A 20,750-nucleotide genomic window follows, 5' to 3' on the forward strand; every position below is an offset into this window, starting at 1 on the left:
TGAAATTGAGAAGCACATCAGCTCATTTTCTTCCAGTTGTTTTTATTGGACAGAACATCTGTCTTTTTTTTTTTTGTTTGTTTTTTACACAGCAACATGAAAATCTTCCCACTTCAGTTACTACCATTAGTACAAAATGTATCTTTTACAAAAGGGTCATCTTTCAGACTGTGACAGTATGTTGGGGGTACAGCAGTGCAGAGATGTTGGCATCAGAAATGGGGAAATTTGTTGTGTACACCAACAATGGGTAAACCATAAGTAAATGCGTACCGAATGAACGAAGGCTTTCCTGCTACTGGCGTGCTTTAAATGTACGTCTGAGTTTGAGAACAGTTTCTTTAGACACACAAGACTACAGTATGTGCATTGAAGTGAAAAAGTGTTAACTTTACAGTACAAAACTATGCAAGGGATTTCATCTTAAAGCACCCCATATTACCACCTTATGGACGACAGCTTTTTTGAACAGGTTGTCAAACGTATAGTGTTAGTCCTTTTGCACTCTTGTCCCCATGCCATTAACCCTTGTCTGGATCAGGAGAGGTTTAAATAAGAGTAGGCAGAATAACCTGCATAATGATGTCTGACTCTGTTGAATCCCTTGATATCAACATGAAGAGGAACTTGAGACAGTAACAGGACTGACTACAAAAGATTAACAAAAACAAAAAGACATGAAACAGATTAATAAGACAAAAATAAAACACATGAGGTAAACAAAACATTTACACGGTATCGTTCACATACCAAATATAGCTTTTCATGTCACCACAACATTATACTTCATTAAGACCCAGATTTTTCCAAACAGAAATGACCATTTTTATATTTCTGGGTACAAATGCGAAACAATTTAGGTTTAGAATTTCCGGTCCTGACATTCTTTATGACATCTTCATTCTTTTCCATTACTATTCCTCATTTAATAACGATAATAATAATAGTAGTTGCACATGGAAACAGGAAACAGAACAGCAATTGCCCTTTTTGCCTCTTCCCTTGCTTTGTAAACAAAAAAACTAATGAAAAACCCCATCCCACCCAACCCCACCCCAGGGTGTCAGTCATGAGGGTCTATCATCTCAGTCACCAGCCTTTTTCCAATGGCTCACCGACTCAGAGAGTCAGGTTCTTCTCTAAGCAGTTCCTGCACGGAGTTTATAACTCATCCTTGAGTTTAGAGTCTGTGCCTTCATCTTCCTCCTCTTCTTCCTCCTCCGGCTCTTCCCCCTCCTCCTCTTCGTCTTCCTCTTCCTCCTCATCTTTCTCCTCTTCCTCCTCGTCTTCCTCCTTTGCCTCTTCTCTCCTCTTCTTGTCCTCCTCCTCACGTTTCTTTCTCTCCTCTTCCTCTTGGCTTTCCTTCATCTTCTTCTCTGCATCCTAGGGTAGATGTAAAAAGCAAATTTAAAAGTGATGAATAACTCATTCCTTAATGATTAAACGTCATTTAATACAACAACCACTAAGCACTGAAATTAAAGTTTGCATATCTGTACGTACTAAAGATGTATGAGAGGGACACATGACTACATGCAGTTTGAAAACTATTAAAGATACAAGTTTTGGGCTTACCTTAGTTTTACCCCATGTGTCGTTGCCTACTTCCTCTGCTAGGTTCGGGTCATTGGTGATCAGGAAGTTGTCAAAGATGGTACCAGACTTGACCTACATAAAAAAAAAAAAAGAAAAAAGAATTAGCATATTTTTCAGTTGGGTATTTCATACTTTCATATGAAGGGAAATGGAAATGCTACGTTTCCTCTATGTCCCTAGCATTTCCATTTCCCTTCATATGAAAGTGAAAAGAAACAATATTCACTGACTGACACAAAAAGTTGCAGCGGCTCCAACTCAAAATAAGACACAGCAAAGTGTGCAAGTAAAACTTTCCTATTTTTGGCTGTATATGATTAAACTAAAAGTACAAGTTAATTTTAATTTAACAATTTCAGCAAATTGACTCTTTATTAAGTGGCTTCAGTATCTTCTTACCTGCCACAAGTCGAGTCCAATCACACCAATGCTGTTGTATTTATAGATCTCAGAGTCGGCTGTGTACTCCGGGTTGTCAATCTCAGGGTGGATCCACTTGCCCTTGTAGGCAGGATTGTTGATTTCTCTGGGTTTCCACTCACCCTGTTGACAGCAGACAGACACAAAGCCAAGAATTATGGTTAATGTCAGAGGAATCACAAAAGTAAATACATCTGCTGATTAAGAAGTTTCTGTGGAATAATTATGCCCGCGACTGGACAGAGGACAGGACAGTTAGTGAGGCAATAACGCAAAAATATGTCAACGTTTGTAAAATATTTTAGAATTTGGGACATTTAAAATGAAAGAAAGGATCCCTCACTGTATTTCATGATGTCAAACTTAATATTTTATCAATTATTTGAATCCATTCATTTATTATATAATGGATCATAATTCAAGTTTTGCTCATATTGAAACACAGGCTATGTCCAAAATCACTCCCTCATCCACATCACTGAGAGGTGTAGTGTTGCATAAATCTGATTTTCACAGCTATCAAATGGTTAGGAGTTGTAAGGTGGGGTTTTTATTACAAAGGTGTGCATTTTTGTTACATTGCATGAATCTTTGTGGGCACTATACAGGCCATTAATTTGATTTTACACTGAGAATTTGAGCACTCAAATTAAATGGCCCAAAGTGAATACACTGAACTAGGTAGTAAATGGAAAGTTATTTAAGACACAGGAGTCGTGTAGCAGTGTTATAACTATTTGTTGTTCACCTTATAATCAGGGTTGGTGACCATAGGTGGCTCCCATTCTCCGTCCATCTCATCATCCCAGTCATCAGGCTTCTTAGCATCAGGATCTGGGATGTTCTCAGGCTTCTCCCAATCCTACACAATTTCATAGAAATTAAGAGAATTTTGTCTGTTAAGATAAAGATAAGAAAGAAAAAATAGACCCAAAAGGACTATGAAAAATATAAACAGATGGCTCAATCTGACTGACCTCTGGTTTCTTATCGTCAGGGTCAGGAATCTTCTCCCTGTCGTCCCAGTCCTCTGGCTTTTTGGCTTCAGGGTCCTTCATTTTTTTTGGAGGCAGGAAGTCCCAGTCGTCCTCCAGATTGCCAGACTCAACCTTCTTATTGTCGATCTTGACCTCATAAGTGTTGTCAGGGTTGACAATCAACGTGTACAAGTGGGAGTACTCATCATCCTACAGAACAGAAAGGAAATGTGAGCAGCTATTGTGATTGGGTTTGATGCATGAATGATTTCCATAAAATGTTTTTATAATGATATACACTTTCCACTTTCAACATGTACTTGCAGATTTGGTTTTATGATGTGCAGGACAATAGCAATTCTGCTATAACAAATCGGCCAAGCATTTGAGCATACAACGTAAGGGCACATTTATTCATTCAAAAGGGAATTAGAAAAAGCGTTTGCCAGTTCCCAAATAAATATTAAAACAAGAACAATTTAATGATGTCTCACCTTGCATCTGATGTCCTTGTTAATCAGATGGTTCTTGCCTTTGTAGTTGAAGATAACATGAACTTTCTTTGTGCCAGGGCCACAAATATCAGGACCTTAACAAACCCACAAATAAACAAGTGAAAATATGTTATCCAGTCCTTCAGTTAACAGCAGCACTTAAGCAAACACAAAGAACACCTCAAATTTATCTAAAATTAAATAAACTTTCAAAACACTTTGCCAGACAAAACCTGTGCCTTTTTAAAGTGGGTGACAGTAAATCACAAGTGTGTGCCTATTTGTCTGTGTATAGAACTAAATTAAGAGCTGTAAAACTGTGCTGAAACATAATGACAAGAAAAAAATGCTACCAACGCAGATCTTCTGAATTGTCAAGGTGACTGCTCTTACAGAAGGCTTGTACTGTTATCACTGAGGAATATTCATAAAAGACATAGTCCTTTGGCAAACTGTCCAAACTTACCAAACATGATGTTGTAGACAGAGTCTCCATGCATGTCATCCTGGTTGACGTCAGAGGGAAACAGTTTAATGTAGCCTCCACCACAGTCAATGCTCTGCTCATGTTTCACAGAAAACTGGATGACTAGAGGCTGGCCCTGGTTGCTGAAATCATCAAAACGGGTTGACAAGGCGTAGAAGCGGGCGTCCTGGCTCGTCTGCAGACCTGCATTAGAAACAGTGTTACTGCAATGTGACTACATTAAGGGAAAATCTAGCGTAAACCAGTCATCATGTTGTGGCTATAAAACTGTGCCGGTTATTTTGAATTTGTGAATTTGAACAAGTCTGCAGTTGAACAACAGACTGTTGTGATGATGTCATGTAGAGACAAATACTGGCGCTGCTCCACAGACAGTGAATAATGGAACAACTCTGAGACACTCTAACTGCACCCATTGCGATTTCACTGGAATATGGGCACATTTCAGAATCACAGCTAGAGGCCCCACATTCAGAATAAATATCTCAAATTATAACAACATGTGAAGCCCACACACTAGTTCAGTATCATCTGAACTCCAGTGCCCTCTCCAAAAAATGTCCATCACTTCAAGTCTTTTTGCTTTTTTTTTGCTGTGCACATGCATATTTCAGCTTTAGTGTCCTAACTCACTGGAATAAAATCATGTAACTACATCTTTAATACAGATCAGTGCTTCCTCAGTTATGTTGCACTAGCAAATCAAATCAAATAGCAGTCAGCTCTAAACCTGACTTAACATCCTTGACACAAGCTGCAATCAAACAGATGACATATACCCTTATGCTAAAAAGAAATTCAGCTTAACAACCAAAAGTTATGTGATTTAACCGTCTTGCATAGGGGCAACAGATCCACAGTATAACAATAAAAGTTAACCTTTTCACTCACCTTTGTCTTTCTCTGCATCTCCATAGAATTTCCCTGCCGTCAGCACAAACTTGCCATAGTCTGACTTGTGCTTGGATTCAGCCCAGCGACTCGTCCAGGCATCTGCACAAACAATTTTAGGGTTCACATTTGAAAAGACTCACAAGCTGCCAATCTACCACCAATGATGCATTAGTGCAGGTGCAATGGGAATGTGTTAGGCTGCCGGAGCCTGCACTGTGTTTTGCCTTCACCATCCTCCCTGTGTCTGCAGTGAGAGTTGTGTTGGAAGAAGAGGACAGCTAGGTGAAGGAGGGGGGAACAGTGAATGACCAGGGCCAGAGATGTGCAGTAGAGGGGGGATGGGGAGGCAGCGAGGGTGTGATGATGGCTGGAGGAGGAGGAGGAGGAGGAGGGAGTGGAGAGGAAGGGAGAGGATAGGGGGGTCAAAGATGAATGGCAGTAATGTAGACTAAATTCATCTCTATCTGTGCAGTAAGCAGACAATGCATCATAGAAATGGAGGTAAAATCACAAGATCATGTCAAAAATTCATTCATTAAGCCGACAACCCACCAGAAGAGAAGTCGACCGGTTTTATCAGCTACTCTACACAACATTGTAATATCTGACATATTCACACTTTCAACAAATCACAACAAAGACAGTTAAATGATGAAGGTATAATTTTGTGTAAAAGGACCTCACCCCCGTCTTCAAATTGCTCTCGGAAATACACAGTAGACTCGGCCAGGGCAGACACGGCCGACACGGCCATCAAAAGCAGCGACAGGGCTGTCATTGTGACGACCTGAAGCACCCTGTCAAATGAACAACTAACGAACTATAAACACAAATTAATCTATATAATGTGGCAGCACGATGCAGCAGCAGTTGTTTATCGGTCCAGACTGTCATACAGTGATGTTACAGTAAGAAGCACCGGGACACCGCTGCCGCTCGCCTCTCGGCTCGGAACAGATGTCTGAATCTGATTGGACGTCAGCATCGAACCTCAATAAGGAAGCGTTCCCGCACTCAGCCAATCACAGGAGAGAAAATCTTGAGGAATAATCACCGTAGCCAATGGGCGCAGACCACGCGTTCGCTTGATACACGCCCAGGGAAGGGTGATGCGCCGCGAGTGAATCACATGAAGAGAATAAATCTCAATAAACACGAATAAATAACATCAATAGATGTTTTGTATGAGTCATTTAAATGTATATTAAGCTAAAAACGTTAGCTAAGATAGCTAGCCTAGTAAAGGTTATTTATTGTTTAAAAGATTTCAGATTTGTGAAACCTTTATTCTATTTGTCAAAACACAAAAAAGAGCAATTTCACTGCTGTATTGCCATGCAGACTGCATGGACCAGGTCTAAATAAAAAAAAAATCACCACAGCTAGACAGGTAAAAATAAATAAACAAATAAATTAATTAATTCATTAATTAAAGGATTCACAAACGTGAATCGTGAAACGTTGCTCAGATTTGACAAGTGTATGTACAATGGTTTTGGAATTGACATTCTTCTGCTTTTATTTCTTTTTCTCTCAGTGTCATTTAAGTTTCCCTTAACTGCTGAATCAGAAGCTAACTTCAGTTTCATAAATAGTTTGATGTATACAGCTGTGAAAAACATGCTGATTTTTAAAGATCCCCTCATGAGATGTTTTGACATATAAAATACTGTATTTACTTGTGTCTTCAACTACCAACTATCTTCATTATCAACTAATCCCATTATTTTCTTGATGTTTAAATTCCCTTTTTTTGTCCAACCGACGTTCAAAATTAGTGAAAGTTATTCCATTTACTGTCATGGAAGACTACAAGAAACAGCAAATATTTGCATCGGGGGAAGTTGTAAAAAGTGAATTTTTGGTATTTAAACCTAAAAACTAACTCAAGCAATATTTATCAAAATTCTAGCCAATTATTATTTGCTCTTGATTTATGTAGGAGGTTTCTACCAAACCTGGCATGAGGCGCTTCCATTTAGAAAAAGAAAAATAGAAGGCACCATGCAGTACAATAAACATATAACTGAGATTTTTGACAAATTAATCTGTTCATATTGTTGCATTAAATAAAAACAGCCGTTGTTGGTTTACTGTGGGTGTTTTATTTCCTTAAAACAATGTCTGAGATCATTTCTTTCCACATTGTTCATGTGTTGTGACCCTTTGACCTTTAGAGAGCAAAATCTCTAAAGCAGACCAACTCAGACTGGTGTGAGTGTATGTGTGAGGTAAAGCAAGTCAATGAATAAACTATGCCCCAAAGTAACAAGGTAAAATTCTGTATATGAAGCAATGATGGCTCATAAAATTACTGAGATCAAAAATGAATAATTAAAAGCATTATTCTTGAACACATTGGCACAAAAAAAAAATCTGATTTTCAAATAGATTCAATGTTTGTGACACCTAGTCCCACACGCTTTTTCCAGTAACAATTTCAAGTAACATTTCCATCAGTGTTGTTAGCTGTTATACAGTCAGTGCTTCACACCTCAATGCCATTTAATGTTCATTAGAAGCCAAGTTAATGGCTTACAGAACCACTAAATGTGCATTTAAGTCCACATAAATAATCAGGTACAGAAACATGTTCAAATATGGCACGAATGATGTCAATAAATAATCAGTGCTAATATAAGCACAATGTCTGACATGCAAATACCAACACAATAAGTATGACCATATCTAAACATAAGAACAACTGTTGACTTTGTGACTTTGGCCAAGGTGAACAGACATAAATAATGTGACATGACAAAATGTCTATCAGTATTCCTCTATAACATACACTGCACAACCACTAATATCGTCTTCTGCACTTCTTCATCTCGACACTGTGAGGATTCAAACCAGGCAGGTGAAGAACGGCTGGTACACTGCATATGATGACTGTCTGGCATGAACACGTTTCCTGCGACACTACATATGTCTGCTGGTGAGCCACGCTGCTACCCCCCCCCCCCTTCATGCTGGACCTGCCCTACTGCCTGGCCGTCTCTGAGGGACCTGGACAGACACATGTTGTATCTGTGGGGGTGGGGCGAGGAGAGTATGTAGTGCTGAGCAGAAAAGACACATCTCCTCTGAGGCTCTGTATGCAGATGGGCTGGTAAAGCAATCTCACACCTCCTCCAGGTCTCTCTCTCCATCTGTCTTTCCTTCTAAGGGAGAAAGAAGTTGATCCTCTGGGGTATGGACTTGCATCCCTGGGCTGAGAACAGTCTCTCCTCTTTGGGGACATACAGCATCGCCTTGGCCACCTCATCCAGCGTAGCTTCGTCTGTCTCCAGACCTCGGGCTGCGTAGGCGTCCCGTGCACAGAGCTTGATGTGGCGGTACTCCAGAGGCAGGAAGGGCACGAAGAAGTCGATTAGGTGGCCAGACATCAGTTCGCTCTGCGCAAACCCACCTGGGAGAGAGAACCACACAGAAAAATTGTTACAAATTCCCAAACACAATTCAAGTTCCACCAATCAATGTTTTTATAGCAAGGTATAAAAAACTTTAATGTGAAAGGGTTGTTCATACCATTGATCCCGCCAAGAATCAACACCCCCATAATTGTTTTGGTCAATCAGAGCAGTCAAGTAATTTTAACTTTCACTGACCCCTATCACCCATGTAAAAAAAATACATGCAGCGCAGACAATAACATAGGAAAATAGTTCACCTCCTGAAATGGCAGAGAATTGAAGTAAACTAGTAAAATCACTTCTCAATTACTGCTGCATACCTTGAGACTCCATTGTTTCAGTTCGCAGCCGATGCTCCAGGTCTTCCATACCGATGTCTTCTCGATTCTGACCGGAGTGCCAGAAGTCCAACGCTACGTCGTTGATTGTTGCCCCACCAATATTACTACAGAGAAGACAGAGAGGTTGTTATGTATTTTGTTAAATATAGATTATTCCTGGACAAATGATCACAGATTAGGGTTGGCTGATTATTAAACTTTTTTGCTTGTTGTGTTTAAATATATTAGCTTCATACTTAAACATTGACACTTAGTTATTGTGACACAAATTTATTTTCTGTAGAAGCAATATTAATTTCAGTGAAATGTAGTTTGACTATTAATAATAATGCAAATTCAACATGATGACATGATTGTTAAACATGTGATTTTGTATTTGTTACCATAGAGTTTTAGTGATCCACGGCCTCTCCTACATCATATCACTGTAGTGAAAAATGCCTTTCTATGTTTGACTAAACAGATTATCTGTCAGCAGAAATCGGACATGAGTAATATAAAACATGAAAAATCCATAAAGAGGGCTGATGGAGACAGAGGAAGAAACATCCTTCATCACAGATGAGCTGTCAGAATATCTGTGCCAGAGGTGTAAGACACTCTGAATGGCAGCAAGTTTCTGACCCAGCTTCAAAAGACAGGACATACCTGAAATAAAGGACCAACCTGAGGAAGAGGAAGATGGCTCTGCGGTAGCTAACCCCATCAACATTGTCATAGTGATCCATGTAGGGCTTGATGGCATCGATGAGGCCTGGGTGAAGCTTCTCAGCCTCGTCGAAGATGAACAGAGTCTGAGAGCAACGCAACACCATGTCCCGGATTGCTTCTCGCAGCTGACCCTGGATACAAGGAGGAAGACCAAACTATAGTGTAAAAAAAAAAAAACCCACTAAAATCTCTAAATATACAAAAGAAAATGAAGACAGTTTTTTTTTTCATTTTTTCCATTGCACTTTAATCATAAGAGAAAAATGTAATTTAAAATAATTTGCTATTTTTATTATTGATATTTATCATACAATGGAAGAGCTGTTATCATTTATAAGGGACACCTATTTGAGACACGTAGTCACAGTAATATATCAGAATTCAGAGTCCACATTTACAAATTCTGCAGATTCTGATAGTATCAGTATAAAGGTTATCCTGTGTACTATACTCTGTTGAATCTGGATTAATTTATGTAGTAATACTGTGTCAACACAATTATGAAACCTAATGTTAATTGTGTAAGATTGTGTTTAGATGGGACCATGTTGGCATCTGTGCCCTGGTTGGACAAACGCCAAGTTCCAAAAAGCTGTGCGTGTCAGTGCTTGTAGGATCAATGTCTGATTTGAAGCACCCGTCCAAAATGTGATCGTTATCTTTCATACAATGAATTACAAAACACAGACTAAACATCTAACTAAGCAAATGGGAGTCCCGAGAACTCTACCAGCATGTCCCTGGAACAGAGCAGCTGACTCTGTGCCAAGTGGGCTCTGTATGCCTTACCTTGTACGTGTCCACCAGTCTGGCATGTGGGAAGTGGAACGGGGCAATGAACAGACGGACACACTCACTCTTCACCCCGTCACGATACAGGTTATCGGCGATGATCCGGGCCACAAAGTTCTTGCCCGTGCCGGACCAGCCATGGAAGGAGAGGGTGAGTGGCTTGTTGGACTCTGGGTTGTTGATAAAACCCTGGATGGCTTTCAGTACCACGGACTGAGCCAGGTGCTGTCCGTGGAGCTTCGTCTGAAGGTCCCTCGCCAGACCTGCACAATGTGTGCAAAGAGGAGAGTGCAAGCTTCTGAATGACAGTGACAGATAAAGAAAAATCTAAGAAATAATGCAGGGCTCTGAATAAATACTCAGATTTTTACAGTATGCATGGATATGAATGTTTCTTCAAAATATGTGACACACCAGCTAATAACTTTTTCATCTACTTGGTGTAATTTGCATTCCCTTCTAAGCCAGATCATTTCAGCAATAGTATTTACACTTGTTGCTAAAGCACAAGAATTTGTATTTCCTAGTTTATGCCACAAAGCCCTGATTTTCAACAATTATTTTTTCAATATTCTGTGACAATATTCACTCTCTGACATTCTTTGTCACATGCAACGACTTAACGTATTTACTTATACAGCTAACGGACAGCTAACAAATGGCATTAAACTTTCTGACCTCTAATGGGTGCAACTACAACAACACTGCTAAAGAGCAAAGCACTCTGAAACCCTTCTCCAAGAGTACTTTGGGTCTCTACAACTCACTGAAGCCAAGTAACAGTTCTGCTTAATTCTAAAAAATATTATTAAAATATCTGACCTTATCTGTGGTGGCAGCCCAGTGTACGGACATGTCGTGTGTTCACATCAAAAAGAACATATTACATAAATGTAGGTAAGACAATTAAAGCAACTTTCATTATTGCTTTCATGGTTATAAACTGACAGGAGTCACTGATGTCTGGCTGAACATAGATGATAAACTGTAAATCTATAACTACTGTAAAACAAGGTAACAATAGGCCCAACAGGACAGGTGAAGAAATAAGACATGACATTTTTTTAAAAACAGATAATCCTCTATCATGGGTGTGAGGGAGTGAGGACTATTTCACAACACAGACCCTGAATTGAAAAAGAAAACAGTAAATGAAATCTTCCACAGCCATATCAAGACGGTACGTATATATTTGCAGGCTCACTAGACTAACCAGCACACCCACACACATCACTGGGACCATATGTGCGGACAGTTTCTACCATCAAGCTGGAGTGTGATACCTGTGATGTTGTTGGTTATCCTGCAGTCTCCAGATTCACAGCACTGGCCCAGACTACAGTACCACTGATGCAGCAGGCTAATGTAGTCGTGAGGAAAACCTGCCCAAAGGTCCCTGGTAGGAACTGCTCGCATGGACAGCAACACAATAAATCAGTTTTTATAACAGTGCTGTAACCACTGAGTAACATATCAATACTATGCTAATCAAAACGGAGGGTAATGTAACATGCATAATGGGCAAGCTATACATTGTGGTAAATGTGACTGGCATTATATAATAGCTTATGATAGCTTTCGTTGCAAAAAATCATTTTAAAACTCTTATTTCTCCTACCTTGCTGTGTAGCATCGTCTTGGTTGGGCTGACACTCCCCCTCCCAAATATTGCAATAAATGTAATTAAAATAATAAGTGGAAACATTGGAGATGCTGTCGAACTGGAAGAAATCGGCCTCTGCAGTCAGAGCCCCGAGCAGAGGCAGAAACCACCGCACATACATCGGGGAGGAGGCTGGTCCGAGGCGGTCAAGACGAGACTAGAGACCGAGACCAGATTTTCTTCTCCCATTTATGAGAACCCGGCCATCTGCTAGCGGCCTGTACCGTGTGGGGTATGTCCTCCTCCCCCCGCTGTAGATCACAGCGAAGGAGGGGCGCTTGTCTTACGCCTATGTGCAGCACTTGCAGGCGGTCACTTAACTCCGCCCGTCTTCAAATGGTCCGCTATTACCCGCATTCAGGGACTTATTAAACTATAGTCCACGTATTTGCAGCAAAGGCAAATCGAGACACTGGTTTGTTTAACCTAAAAATATATTACGACATGCAGCCGGCACGCGAAAGGTAAGCCGGGAACTGCAAATAAAGTGACCATTGCTAGAATGGAGAGCACAATACAATGTCCACCCTCAGACTCTTTTAGACTTTGTGGCGCGTTCCCGCTAACTCCACGAGGGCCTAGGGCTGTCCCACTGTAAAATCATTGCGTGCGGGCCCTTTAAAACACATTTTGAGCCTTTTGTGCACTTTTAAGTCAGCACACTGCCTTAGGGAATTACCCACAGTTCGTAGCGTTGTGACGTTAAACACGGGGTTACCGTGGCTACCAGGGCACGCCCGGAAGCGTTAGATGCCACAAAACGAAGGAAAAAAAATAATAATAAAAAAAAAAAAATATAGCAGGAAAAGCGTGAACCCTCTGCTTTAAAACCTCTTTGAACCCGTGCCACCTCTCGCACTCTTACCAGGTGATAAATTAATGAGGGTTAACAGCTTAGGCCGAGGCATTTCTATGACCATATTTGAGAAAAGCCAGAGGACAACTAGGTAATTTCCCGTGTCGTCTTTGGCATCAGAAAGTCAAAAAGGTCGGCCAAAAACGTTATTTACCCATTCAGTTAGCACTACAGTATTATGTGTCAACATGAATTATTTCATAATCCAGTTTATGTACTAGTTGAAAAAAAAAAAAAAAAAAAAAAAAAAAAAAAAAAAAAAAAACCCCAACACTGCACGTTTTGTTGGTACAGACTGTACTTTGAACACAACACAAACAGCCATAATATTTTAGTATTTATTGCCACAATGTTGCAAGACAATACAAACAACTGACACGTGATATAACAGGAGTACAGTCAAATCTATAACAATTTTGTTTTCATTTATCCTAGAGTCTAACAAGGCTAATTCATCTCAACACCAATCTCCATGGACTTGTCGGACAGCCGACCCTCACAACTCAAGTATCATTATCCAGACAAACCAACTTCAGCAGGCTCACTTCGGCCCTGAGACAAGAGGCTCGGGTTTTTGCATCCACAATCCTAAAGGGAACGGACAGATCAATTAAAAATCAGGGAAAAGGAGCAACACAAAAAACCAAATACATTTCATGACCACACAGCCTCAGACAAAAATGGAACGGTAAGGGTTATAATCAAGAGTAATCATTTGGCAGAATCTTTTCATCACAGGTAAGGTGGTCCAGTTGATCTTAAATTTATGCCAGCCACTGAGAAATTTCTGTCAGAAACTTCACTGCTGACCAAAAGCAAAATGAACATGGGGTGCTCAAAAATTAGTTCAAAGACCATGAAGTGCTTACCAAGCTCAGTCTGATAGATGTAGCCCTTTCCTGGAGATGAGAGAGGAATAAGCTTATTACAAGTCAGTGACTGGTTGATTAAGATTTACTTCACCAGGTTACTCAGTAACAGATGTTGTCCACATTTTAGTTCAGGTCAGACATTTGTTTGGACATCACTGAACCCATGAAAGTCTCTGTAGAAGTGCATGCATTTTCAATCTCACCTCAGTCGATCTTGTCTTTGCTGTTCAAGCTGGCTCAGAGAGCGATTGTGACCTGAAGATAATAGAAAAGTGTAAGTTAAATATGCGCATGAAGTGTCAGGATGATAGTTTCTACATTGACCAGGTCAGCTAGAGCTAATATAACAGACTCCATGATTTACAGTCAGTCTTCACTTAGTCATCACACAGGCCAGACTACAGGGATCACCACAAGGTTCACTACAAGATCCCAACTAATGTACATGTGCAGCTCTTTCAGACCCAGGTGAAGCAGCACTCAGGGGGAGCCGTTTTTACAACTCCAATCTTAGTCATGTGATTGAAAAATATGTAATGTAGGATTAAAGGCAGCTGATCATCTGGGTCTGAAGTGCTGGAAATGCTGTTGATTTTCATACTCACCTCATTTGTGTGACATCTTGTGCAAACAACCGTTATGCCATTTGGTCTGCAAAGTTAGAATAGTTTGTCAGTTAGACTTTTTTTTTAAAAAAAAAAAGGGGGAGTTCTATTTCTAATAACCAGATCAGAATAAAAATGACCTATTTCCTCAACTGGATCAGAGACCTGATTCAAATTCATCACATCTGAATGATTTTGCGCACACAATGTTAACATGATGTGAAGTGATACTTACCAACAAGACTGAAGAGTCAGCAAAGGTTGCATGTCTGGTGAGAAAAGAGAAGAACTTAATGCTGTGCCTTAAATACTTCAGGGCTTATGAACAATTGCAGCTGACACATCAGCTAGGAGCGAAAGACAATAGTTCTTCTTCACTGTTTAATCTGCTGAACTATGCAATCATCATTATGTCAAGCAACAACTAAAAGATCAAATTAGATCAGCCTTTCAACTCACCTTTGTCTTTTGCAGACAGCCACTCATTTCTGAAAATGAAAAGAAAAATTAAAAATCACTTCAATAAATCAAGTGGCCTCATAAGTGAGGGAGGCCGACACATCAGATAGGAGCGAAAGACATATTTCTTCGTCACAGTTATCAGCTGAACTATGCGATCATCACTGCATCAGACCAGTTTGATATTCAACAGGTCAACTCTTAAAGCACAAACTCACCTGAAACTGAGCCAAGAATATTCTAACCATATCCATGAGTACCAAGACCATCTGCAAGTCAAACACAAGACATAATTAAAACCTAATATATAGTAAATAAGCAAGCATTTCTTAAAATCAGTACTGCATCAGAAAAAAGTCATCTTTCACTCTTTTTCAGAGAGATTCCCATTGTTTTAAAACAAAAGTCATCATTGACAGTTTGTGTTGGGGACAATAGGTCAAATAAATTTTAGTTCCATTACCTGTTTGATGTTGTCCAGTCAATTCAGTGAACATGACCACACCTGCAGGAACACAACATAAATGAGCAATCAAAACAATAATGTCAAGATTGGAGGTATAAACTTGACAGTGCCTCAGATAATGTAACATGGTGGGTACGAGTATCGTCATCCATCTTGTCAAGAGTAGCAAATAAATGTCATCACAGCAGCACAGGGGTCATATAGAATAAAAGGCAGACCCATGCTTCTCTGGGTTGTGTAGCGAGTCCAGCCATAGCTGCACCTCAAATGTTTAAATCTGTAGCACACCACGACTGCAGTAATTAAATGATGCAGCTTGAGTTTCAACCCCCCCCCCCACCTAGCTGTCTGGCAGTTGCCTAGTCTCCTGGCTCAAAATGAGGCAGAGATGGTACCATCCTGATCATGTGTAATGTGCCTTCAACTGGCTCAAGGTTACACTTTACAACATTTTAGCAGTTCTGGTGCAAATAGTTCCCAAAAAGGACAATAAGCTAATGATTTAAGAGATGCAATCTTGAGCTTTTTCATAAAGCCACATTTTAAAGACTAAATTTAAAAGCATCCAAAAAATAAATGGTAATTGGAAATTCTAATGGAATGCATACCGTTTAAAGATAAGGGTTTTAAGTCACTGTTCATCTGTTGCAGACTGCTGATCTCAATAATAGGGCTATTTTGTTACAGTTGCTGAAATGTTAAACTATCCTCAAAGAATTGCCCCCAAAAAAAAAAACAAAAACACCCAAGTACAGATACAGGAACACCTCAGAGAAGCATGAATCCTTCTAGACAGCCACACTGAGCAACACCATGCCTCACCTCCTCCAGTTACATCATGTCTTCCGATTTTCCTGAAACCTGAAGACACACACAATTAGTATTATACTGACAAGATCAGAGAGCAGTGAGCACAGCTCAAATAGAGAAGTCTCAGTGTAAAACGACTCAGAAATCACTTCTGTCCACTACTCTTATATCAAAAATCATCAGTGACTTCCAGTTAGGATAAATAGTTTTTAAAAACATAAAAAAAAAATCCAATTACCAGTGTAGCATTTGATGACTTCTAGAACTTGGACACATCCTTTTAAACCTGAGGAAAAGAAATGCATTTTAGTTACAAATCTCTGACACACCCATCTGTAATGATGGAGTGACACCAACTAAACTCATTACCATTCTATTACTGAACCTCAGTGAAGTAGTTTCATAAATCACTTCCAACCACCTTTAACATATGACCACAAACGAGCATTTCTGGTTCCTTACCGTATGTCCACCTTCATGGTTCAGAAATCCTGTCGACGGGCCTGCAAGCACAGATCAGAAACATTATAAACTTAAGCACATAGATCGTTTAAAATACGCAGTTCTGTCGTTTTGAATATTAAACATTAAATCTCAAATACGGTTCGCCCTGCAGCTAGCAGCATAGGAGCTTCGCAGCTAACTTAAAATGGCAGCGTAAAATTCTGAACGATTGTCCCATGCAATCAGAAATGTTGGCGTTTCTTCACATTTACTCAGATGTCCCTACCAACATTTATTTCATCATATAGCCATGGGGCAAAGCTGCACTGAGATAGAAGGGATGATTAGCATCATTAGCAACATGCGCGGCACAACACGTGGCTGAGGCCTGTTCCTGCTGCTAGCATAACTACTTCACACGAAATAAAATATTTATCTGAAACAACATATCCAGCGGGATAAACATACACATTACAAATTTACAGACATAAAAACGGCTTAAATAGACAATTAACCCCAGGTAAAGGGCCACATCCGCAGTGAAAAGGAGAAGGACGCACTCACCTATCAGACAGCCGGAGAATGAGAGAGGGCAGAGGGTGCAAGGCGCTTTTATATGAGATGTCGCGAAGAATGATGGGAAAAAAATTGTCCGGCGACTAGCGCCCCTGCTCGACCAATGAACAGAATTAAACCAAACTACAATTATATTTTGTGAAACAGAACAAAATAAAAGGTAGGTAAATAACTGAGGTGGACGATATGGATACATGATTTTTCAGTTCATAAGGTACTTCTGACTAAAAGTAATGCAATCTAATACAACAGCATAAATCCAACCTTCATGAAGTTTATAATGTTCAGTTCGTGTCGAAACTGTTTTTTTCAACTTCAGGGTCATTTCGGGGGAATTATTTTTTTGTTGTTGTTATGCTACTTACATTTCATTTTGGAGGATGTAGTTCATGTTGGTATTGAACTGTACTGCGTCACACTGATAGCTGTTTCTATTATTTTATCCACCCCATTTATGTTAGTCAGAAATACCTCTCTATATAATGCACTACAGTTCAACAGTGCCACACACTGTAGTGTCCAAAATAATCATACAGTTGAATCAATAGCTCTCTGCAACAGTTTCAACACAAATTGTACATTCTAACCTTCATGAATGACGAATTATTGCATCACTGTTGTTTTAGCCAGGAGTACCTAATAAACTGCCAACTGAGTTTCTCTAGAAAATCAATTGAGAAACTGTTTACACACACACACCAAGAAAAGTCATTCAAAACTTTGTTAGTGTATGTGCTATGCAGGCTTCAACTTTCCATGTCACACTTGTATAAGATCCCTTTTCCAGTGTCAAATCCACACTGCACAAACATCATTCTGCATGTTGGAGATCAAACAATCAGGAGAAGTAAAACTGACCAAAACACATCTTTGAGTGGAGGGGTTCTTTAAATATCTAACATATAAAACTACTTGGTCACATTAATGCAGAAATCATATATAAATTCTATCTTGATCCACAAGGGGTTGTGCATGTATAAGTGATATGGTATATCATCTCATGATATCTATCCACTACTACCACTTAAAGAAAAGTATAATCAAGAAGTAAATGTTTTACCGTGAAATGTAATCCAAATATATTTATTCAACATATACCAAGACGAATGTTGAGGACATTATATTGATGGCAAACCCCAAGGGGTCCAAAAAGATGCAGGTTCACTTTGTCACTCGTTTAATTGGTAATTAACTGAAAATTAGTAAGGGATTTGTACCACTAAAGCACAATTTCAAGTAAGACCAGTGCTGCATTATAATCTAATCTTCAGAGTCTTGCACAGAGATCAAATCCCCTGGACACCCACACAGTTGTTTTGAAATGCTGTTTGGTTTTAAACCTGTAGTCAAGTGATAGTGGGGTGGAGCTACGCTGGGAATATAATGATGCAAACCAGCTCTGTGTACTAATAATGAAGATAGTTGGGTTTAGTATTCCCACTGTAACAACTGCATCAAAAAAAATAACAGAGGGGTGATGGGGGACATGTCAATCAATGTCATGTCATGTCATGACGTGTCATTTGTGGCCAATGACGTTAATTCAAGTAACATGCAGACATATTCTTCCTAAAGAAAAAACTAAATCTTAGCTTCCTCTCTGTCTTAAGAAGATGCTCTTTGAAAGAACCATGACAAAATCTCACAGGAATAAACTCATGGAGATTTAATATTATGCATCAATAAACAGGAGGATCTGATACAATCAATGGTTATGATCAGAAGGAAATAAAAAATACATTTGTTTTGATTGCTCTCTATCAGGCGATACTGAGTGATACTGAAATGTATGGCAAGGCCTCGATTCAATATAATTTACAAAGACAAAACATGGAGGAAAAAACAAAGTAATAACTTTAAATTTAGCTTGGACTCAATTTAATTTGGCTTGTTTCTAAAGGCATTTTTGTCTGCTTTAGAGGAGGATTGAAGTCCAAAGCAGCAAACACACCACAAACACAGGCATTTATTTTCACCTAGTGTGTGACTGGATGTGCTTACAACACCAGGAATGTGTCTTTATAGATCCCTTCACCAATTAATTGAATTCTAAAGGTCCTTTACGATTCATCTGAATCAATCAGCTTACTTAATGTAATGGCCAAACATCTATGAGACAAAATAATGAAATTGCACACAAAAATAACACGGGAGGGCTGTTACGAGCTTGCTACAGCATTGAGAGATATTCTCAGGCATTTTCAGGTGAAAATTGTTTATTTTTGTATCTCATCCAAATATGCCTCATTTAGATCCAACCCATGTAGCTGTAAATAAGAGAATGAATGATGGTTCGAAAAAGCATAGGTGTACAGTAGGATAAATATTGCCCTCTATGTGGTTCTTATCTTGAAAAACATTGGACAAAAAATTAATATTACAAGAAAACTGAACCGGTAGAACACAGTCTGGCTCCTCATTTTCACTCTCCTCACCCTCTGACAACACGAAGAATGGACGTCAAGGTGGTCCACTCAGACATCAGGGATTTTGGAGAGGATACCAAGATAGGTGATGTGCAGAACAAAAGGGAGACTTCACAGACTCAGTCCTAGCTTTACGTCCTCATTGTGGACCAGTGATCCAGAAAAGACAAAAATATGTAAACAATCATTTGTTCATAAATGCCTTCAGGTAACATGGAAACATTTTTAGCGGATTGTTTGTTCTCTGTCCAGATCAAAGTCCCTTTTGCCTTTTCTTTAAACCTTTTTGGCATAATGGACATCCAAATTTGTCCTTTTGACTGGCAACGTAAATTATTTCTATCTACATTGCATATATTCCATAAACCTATACTATGGGTTATGCAGGGCTTTCCTTCTGGATAACACTTGGGACGCAGAACAGTGTGAAGGACCAAATAGATGGCAAGTTAACTTTTAAATGGGAACAGAACATCAAATGGGTAAATGGAATGATTGCTAAAGATGTAAAGCCATCAAGTTCATATCCTCAAATATTTTACACTATTGCCAGAAAAAAAAGAAAAAAAAAAAGAACGTTGAAAATAAAAAAAGAATATATATTCATATATCCATCATATGTATATCATATCTATATATAAACAACAGTTATAATTAGTTGCAGGCAAGCAGAGAATTTCTCCCCCGCCCCTTTAAGATTCATCCGTTCCACCGTTATAAGGCTGTCAGACTCTCAGAGGGGGCAGCAGCTTTTTTTCCTCAGTCACCAGATTCCCTGAGATGTAGAGCGCTGTTTTATTTGTCAAGGTTTATTTGATTTGAACACCATCAACCACACACCCCTTTACCACCCCCCCAAAAAAAACCATGTGTGTTGGGAAATGAGTGCTGCTCTGTCGTGTGGAGCTGATGATGGGTGTGGTCGTGAAGCTGACGGACAGAGTCGAGAGACGAGATGCATCGGCGCTCCCGTCTCCACTCTGCGCTGCCGAGTCTCATGTTGGCGGGTATCGGTGGCGGTGGAAGTGAGATTGCCCAAATAAGGAGAGGAGGTTTACTAATTTTCATGTTACATCTTTGATGCTTTTCCATTTGATTTCATTCATTTCCATATGGTTGTTTTACAGTCAAATGCAAAGCTGTGTACATATTCAATCATCAGTCATTCCAAGGCTTGGATAAGAAGTGGTTTTGCAAAAGAGTTCTTATGAAGACTCTGCTGTGTGTGCATTTCTTTATGCATATGTATGTGTGTGTATCAGAGTGTGCGTAGTCTTCTCAGTGCCTCTGAGAGGCTAATCTCTTTAATAGAGGATCATCGTAGACCCAGCACTCCCCATCCTCATGGAATAGCTGCAGAAACGCACAAACAATAACAATTATTACACTCAGTTCATCTGAAACAACTATATTAAAATAAAACTACAATATTATCTAATATTTTT

The 20,750-nt window shown here is 39.5% G+C and overlaps 3 protein-coding genes and 1 long non-coding RNA gene across 7 annotated transcripts in view; all 4 read right to left on the reverse strand.

The window, feature by feature from the left end:
- Positions 1–34: 34 nt before the first annotated feature.
- LOC111222069 (calreticulin-like) lies at positions 35–5,813 on the reverse strand. Its single transcript, XM_022745666.1, has 9 exons — positions 5,553–5,813; positions 4,866–4,967; positions 3,954–4,157; positions 3,488–3,582; positions 2,994–3,203; positions 2,765–2,878; positions 1,996–2,139; positions 1,576–1,668; positions 35–1,383 (listed from the first exon to the last, which is right to left on the reverse strand). Exons 1-9 carry the CDS (start codon positions 5,644–5,646, stop codon positions 1,162–1,164), a joined length of 1,278 nt encoding a protein of 425 aa, XP_022601387.1. The 5' UTR covers positions 5,647–5,813; the 3' UTR covers positions 35–1,161.
- Positions 5,814–6,962: 1,149 nt separating this feature from the next.
- tor3a (torsin family 3 member A) lies at positions 6,963–12,066 on the reverse strand. The gene is made up of 6 exons (XM_022758415.1): positions 11,747–12,066; positions 11,412–11,534; positions 10,126–10,391; positions 9,292–9,467; positions 8,605–8,729; positions 6,963–8,280 (listed from the first exon to the last, which is right to left on the reverse strand). The coding sequence occupies exons 1-6, from the start codon at positions 11,910–11,912 to the stop codon at positions 8,033–8,035; spliced, it is 1,104 nt and encodes a 367-aa protein (XP_022614136.1). The 5' UTR covers positions 11,913–12,066; the 3' UTR covers positions 6,963–8,032.
- Positions 12,067–12,971: 905 nt separating this feature from the next.
- LOC111231709 lies at positions 12,972–16,897 on the reverse strand. The gene is made up of 12 exons (XR_002665511.1): positions 16,868–16,897; positions 16,322–16,362; positions 16,098–16,145; positions 15,872–15,910; positions 15,047–15,088; positions 14,802–14,852; positions 14,584–14,612; positions 14,360–14,393; positions 14,125–14,170; positions 13,723–13,774; positions 13,517–13,546; positions 12,972–13,235 (listed from the first exon to the last, which is right to left on the reverse strand). It is a non-coding gene; the product is annotated as an uncharacterized LOC111231709 (long non-coding RNA).
- A 1,624-nt stretch (positions 16,898–18,521) lies between these two features.
- osbpl9 (oxysterol binding protein like 9) overlaps positions 18,522–20,750 on the reverse strand; it is a 31,287-nt gene continuing 29,058 nt past the window's right edge. For all 4 annotated transcript variants that reach the window (XM_022751875.1, XM_022751790.1, XM_022752039.1 and 1 more), the window contains one exon: positions 18,522–20,658. In XM_022751875.1, coding sequence (XP_022607596.1) covers positions 20,584–20,658 — 75 coding nt within the window. In that variant the 3' untranslated portion in view covers positions 18,522–20,583. The remainder of the gene's footprint in view (positions 20,659–20,750) is intronic.

This window comes from Seriola dumerili, unplaced genomic scaffold (assembly GCF_002260705.1).
Source record: "Seriola dumerili isolate Sdu_G_001 unplaced genomic scaffold, Sdu_1.0 BDQW01000002.1, whole genome shotgun sequence".
NCBI lineage: Eukaryota > Metazoa > Chordata > Actinopteri > Carangiformes > Carangidae > Seriola > Seriola dumerili.

Excerpts from the sequence above, each read along its gene's own strand:
- LOC111222069 (XM_022745666.1), bottom strand. The coding sequence starts at position 5,646 with ATGACAGCCCTGTCGCTGCTTTTGATGGCCGTGTCGGCCGTGTCTGCC. Across the intron at positions 2,879-2,993 it reads CTGACGATAAGAAACCAGAG|GATTGGGAGAAGCCTGAGAA; the intron begins GTCAGTCAGATT and ends GAAATTGTGTAG. Across the intron at positions 1,669-1,995 it reads TTGGACTCGACTTGTGGCAG|GTCAAGTCTGGTACCATCTT; the intron begins GTAAGAAGATAC and ends TTTTTTATGTAG.
- tor3a (XM_022758415.1), bottom strand. The coding sequence starts at position 11,912 with ATGTATGTGCGGTGGTTTCTGCCTCTGCTCGGGGCTCTGACTGCAGAG. Across the intron at positions 11,535-11,746 it reads AGACGATGCTACACAGCAAG|TTCCTACCAGGGACCTTTGG; the intron begins GTAGGAGAAATA and ends CCATGCGAGCAG. Across the intron at positions 10,392-11,411 it reads GATAACCAACAACATCACAG|GTCTGGCGAGGGACCTTCAG; the intron begins GTATCACACTCC and ends CACATTGTGCAG.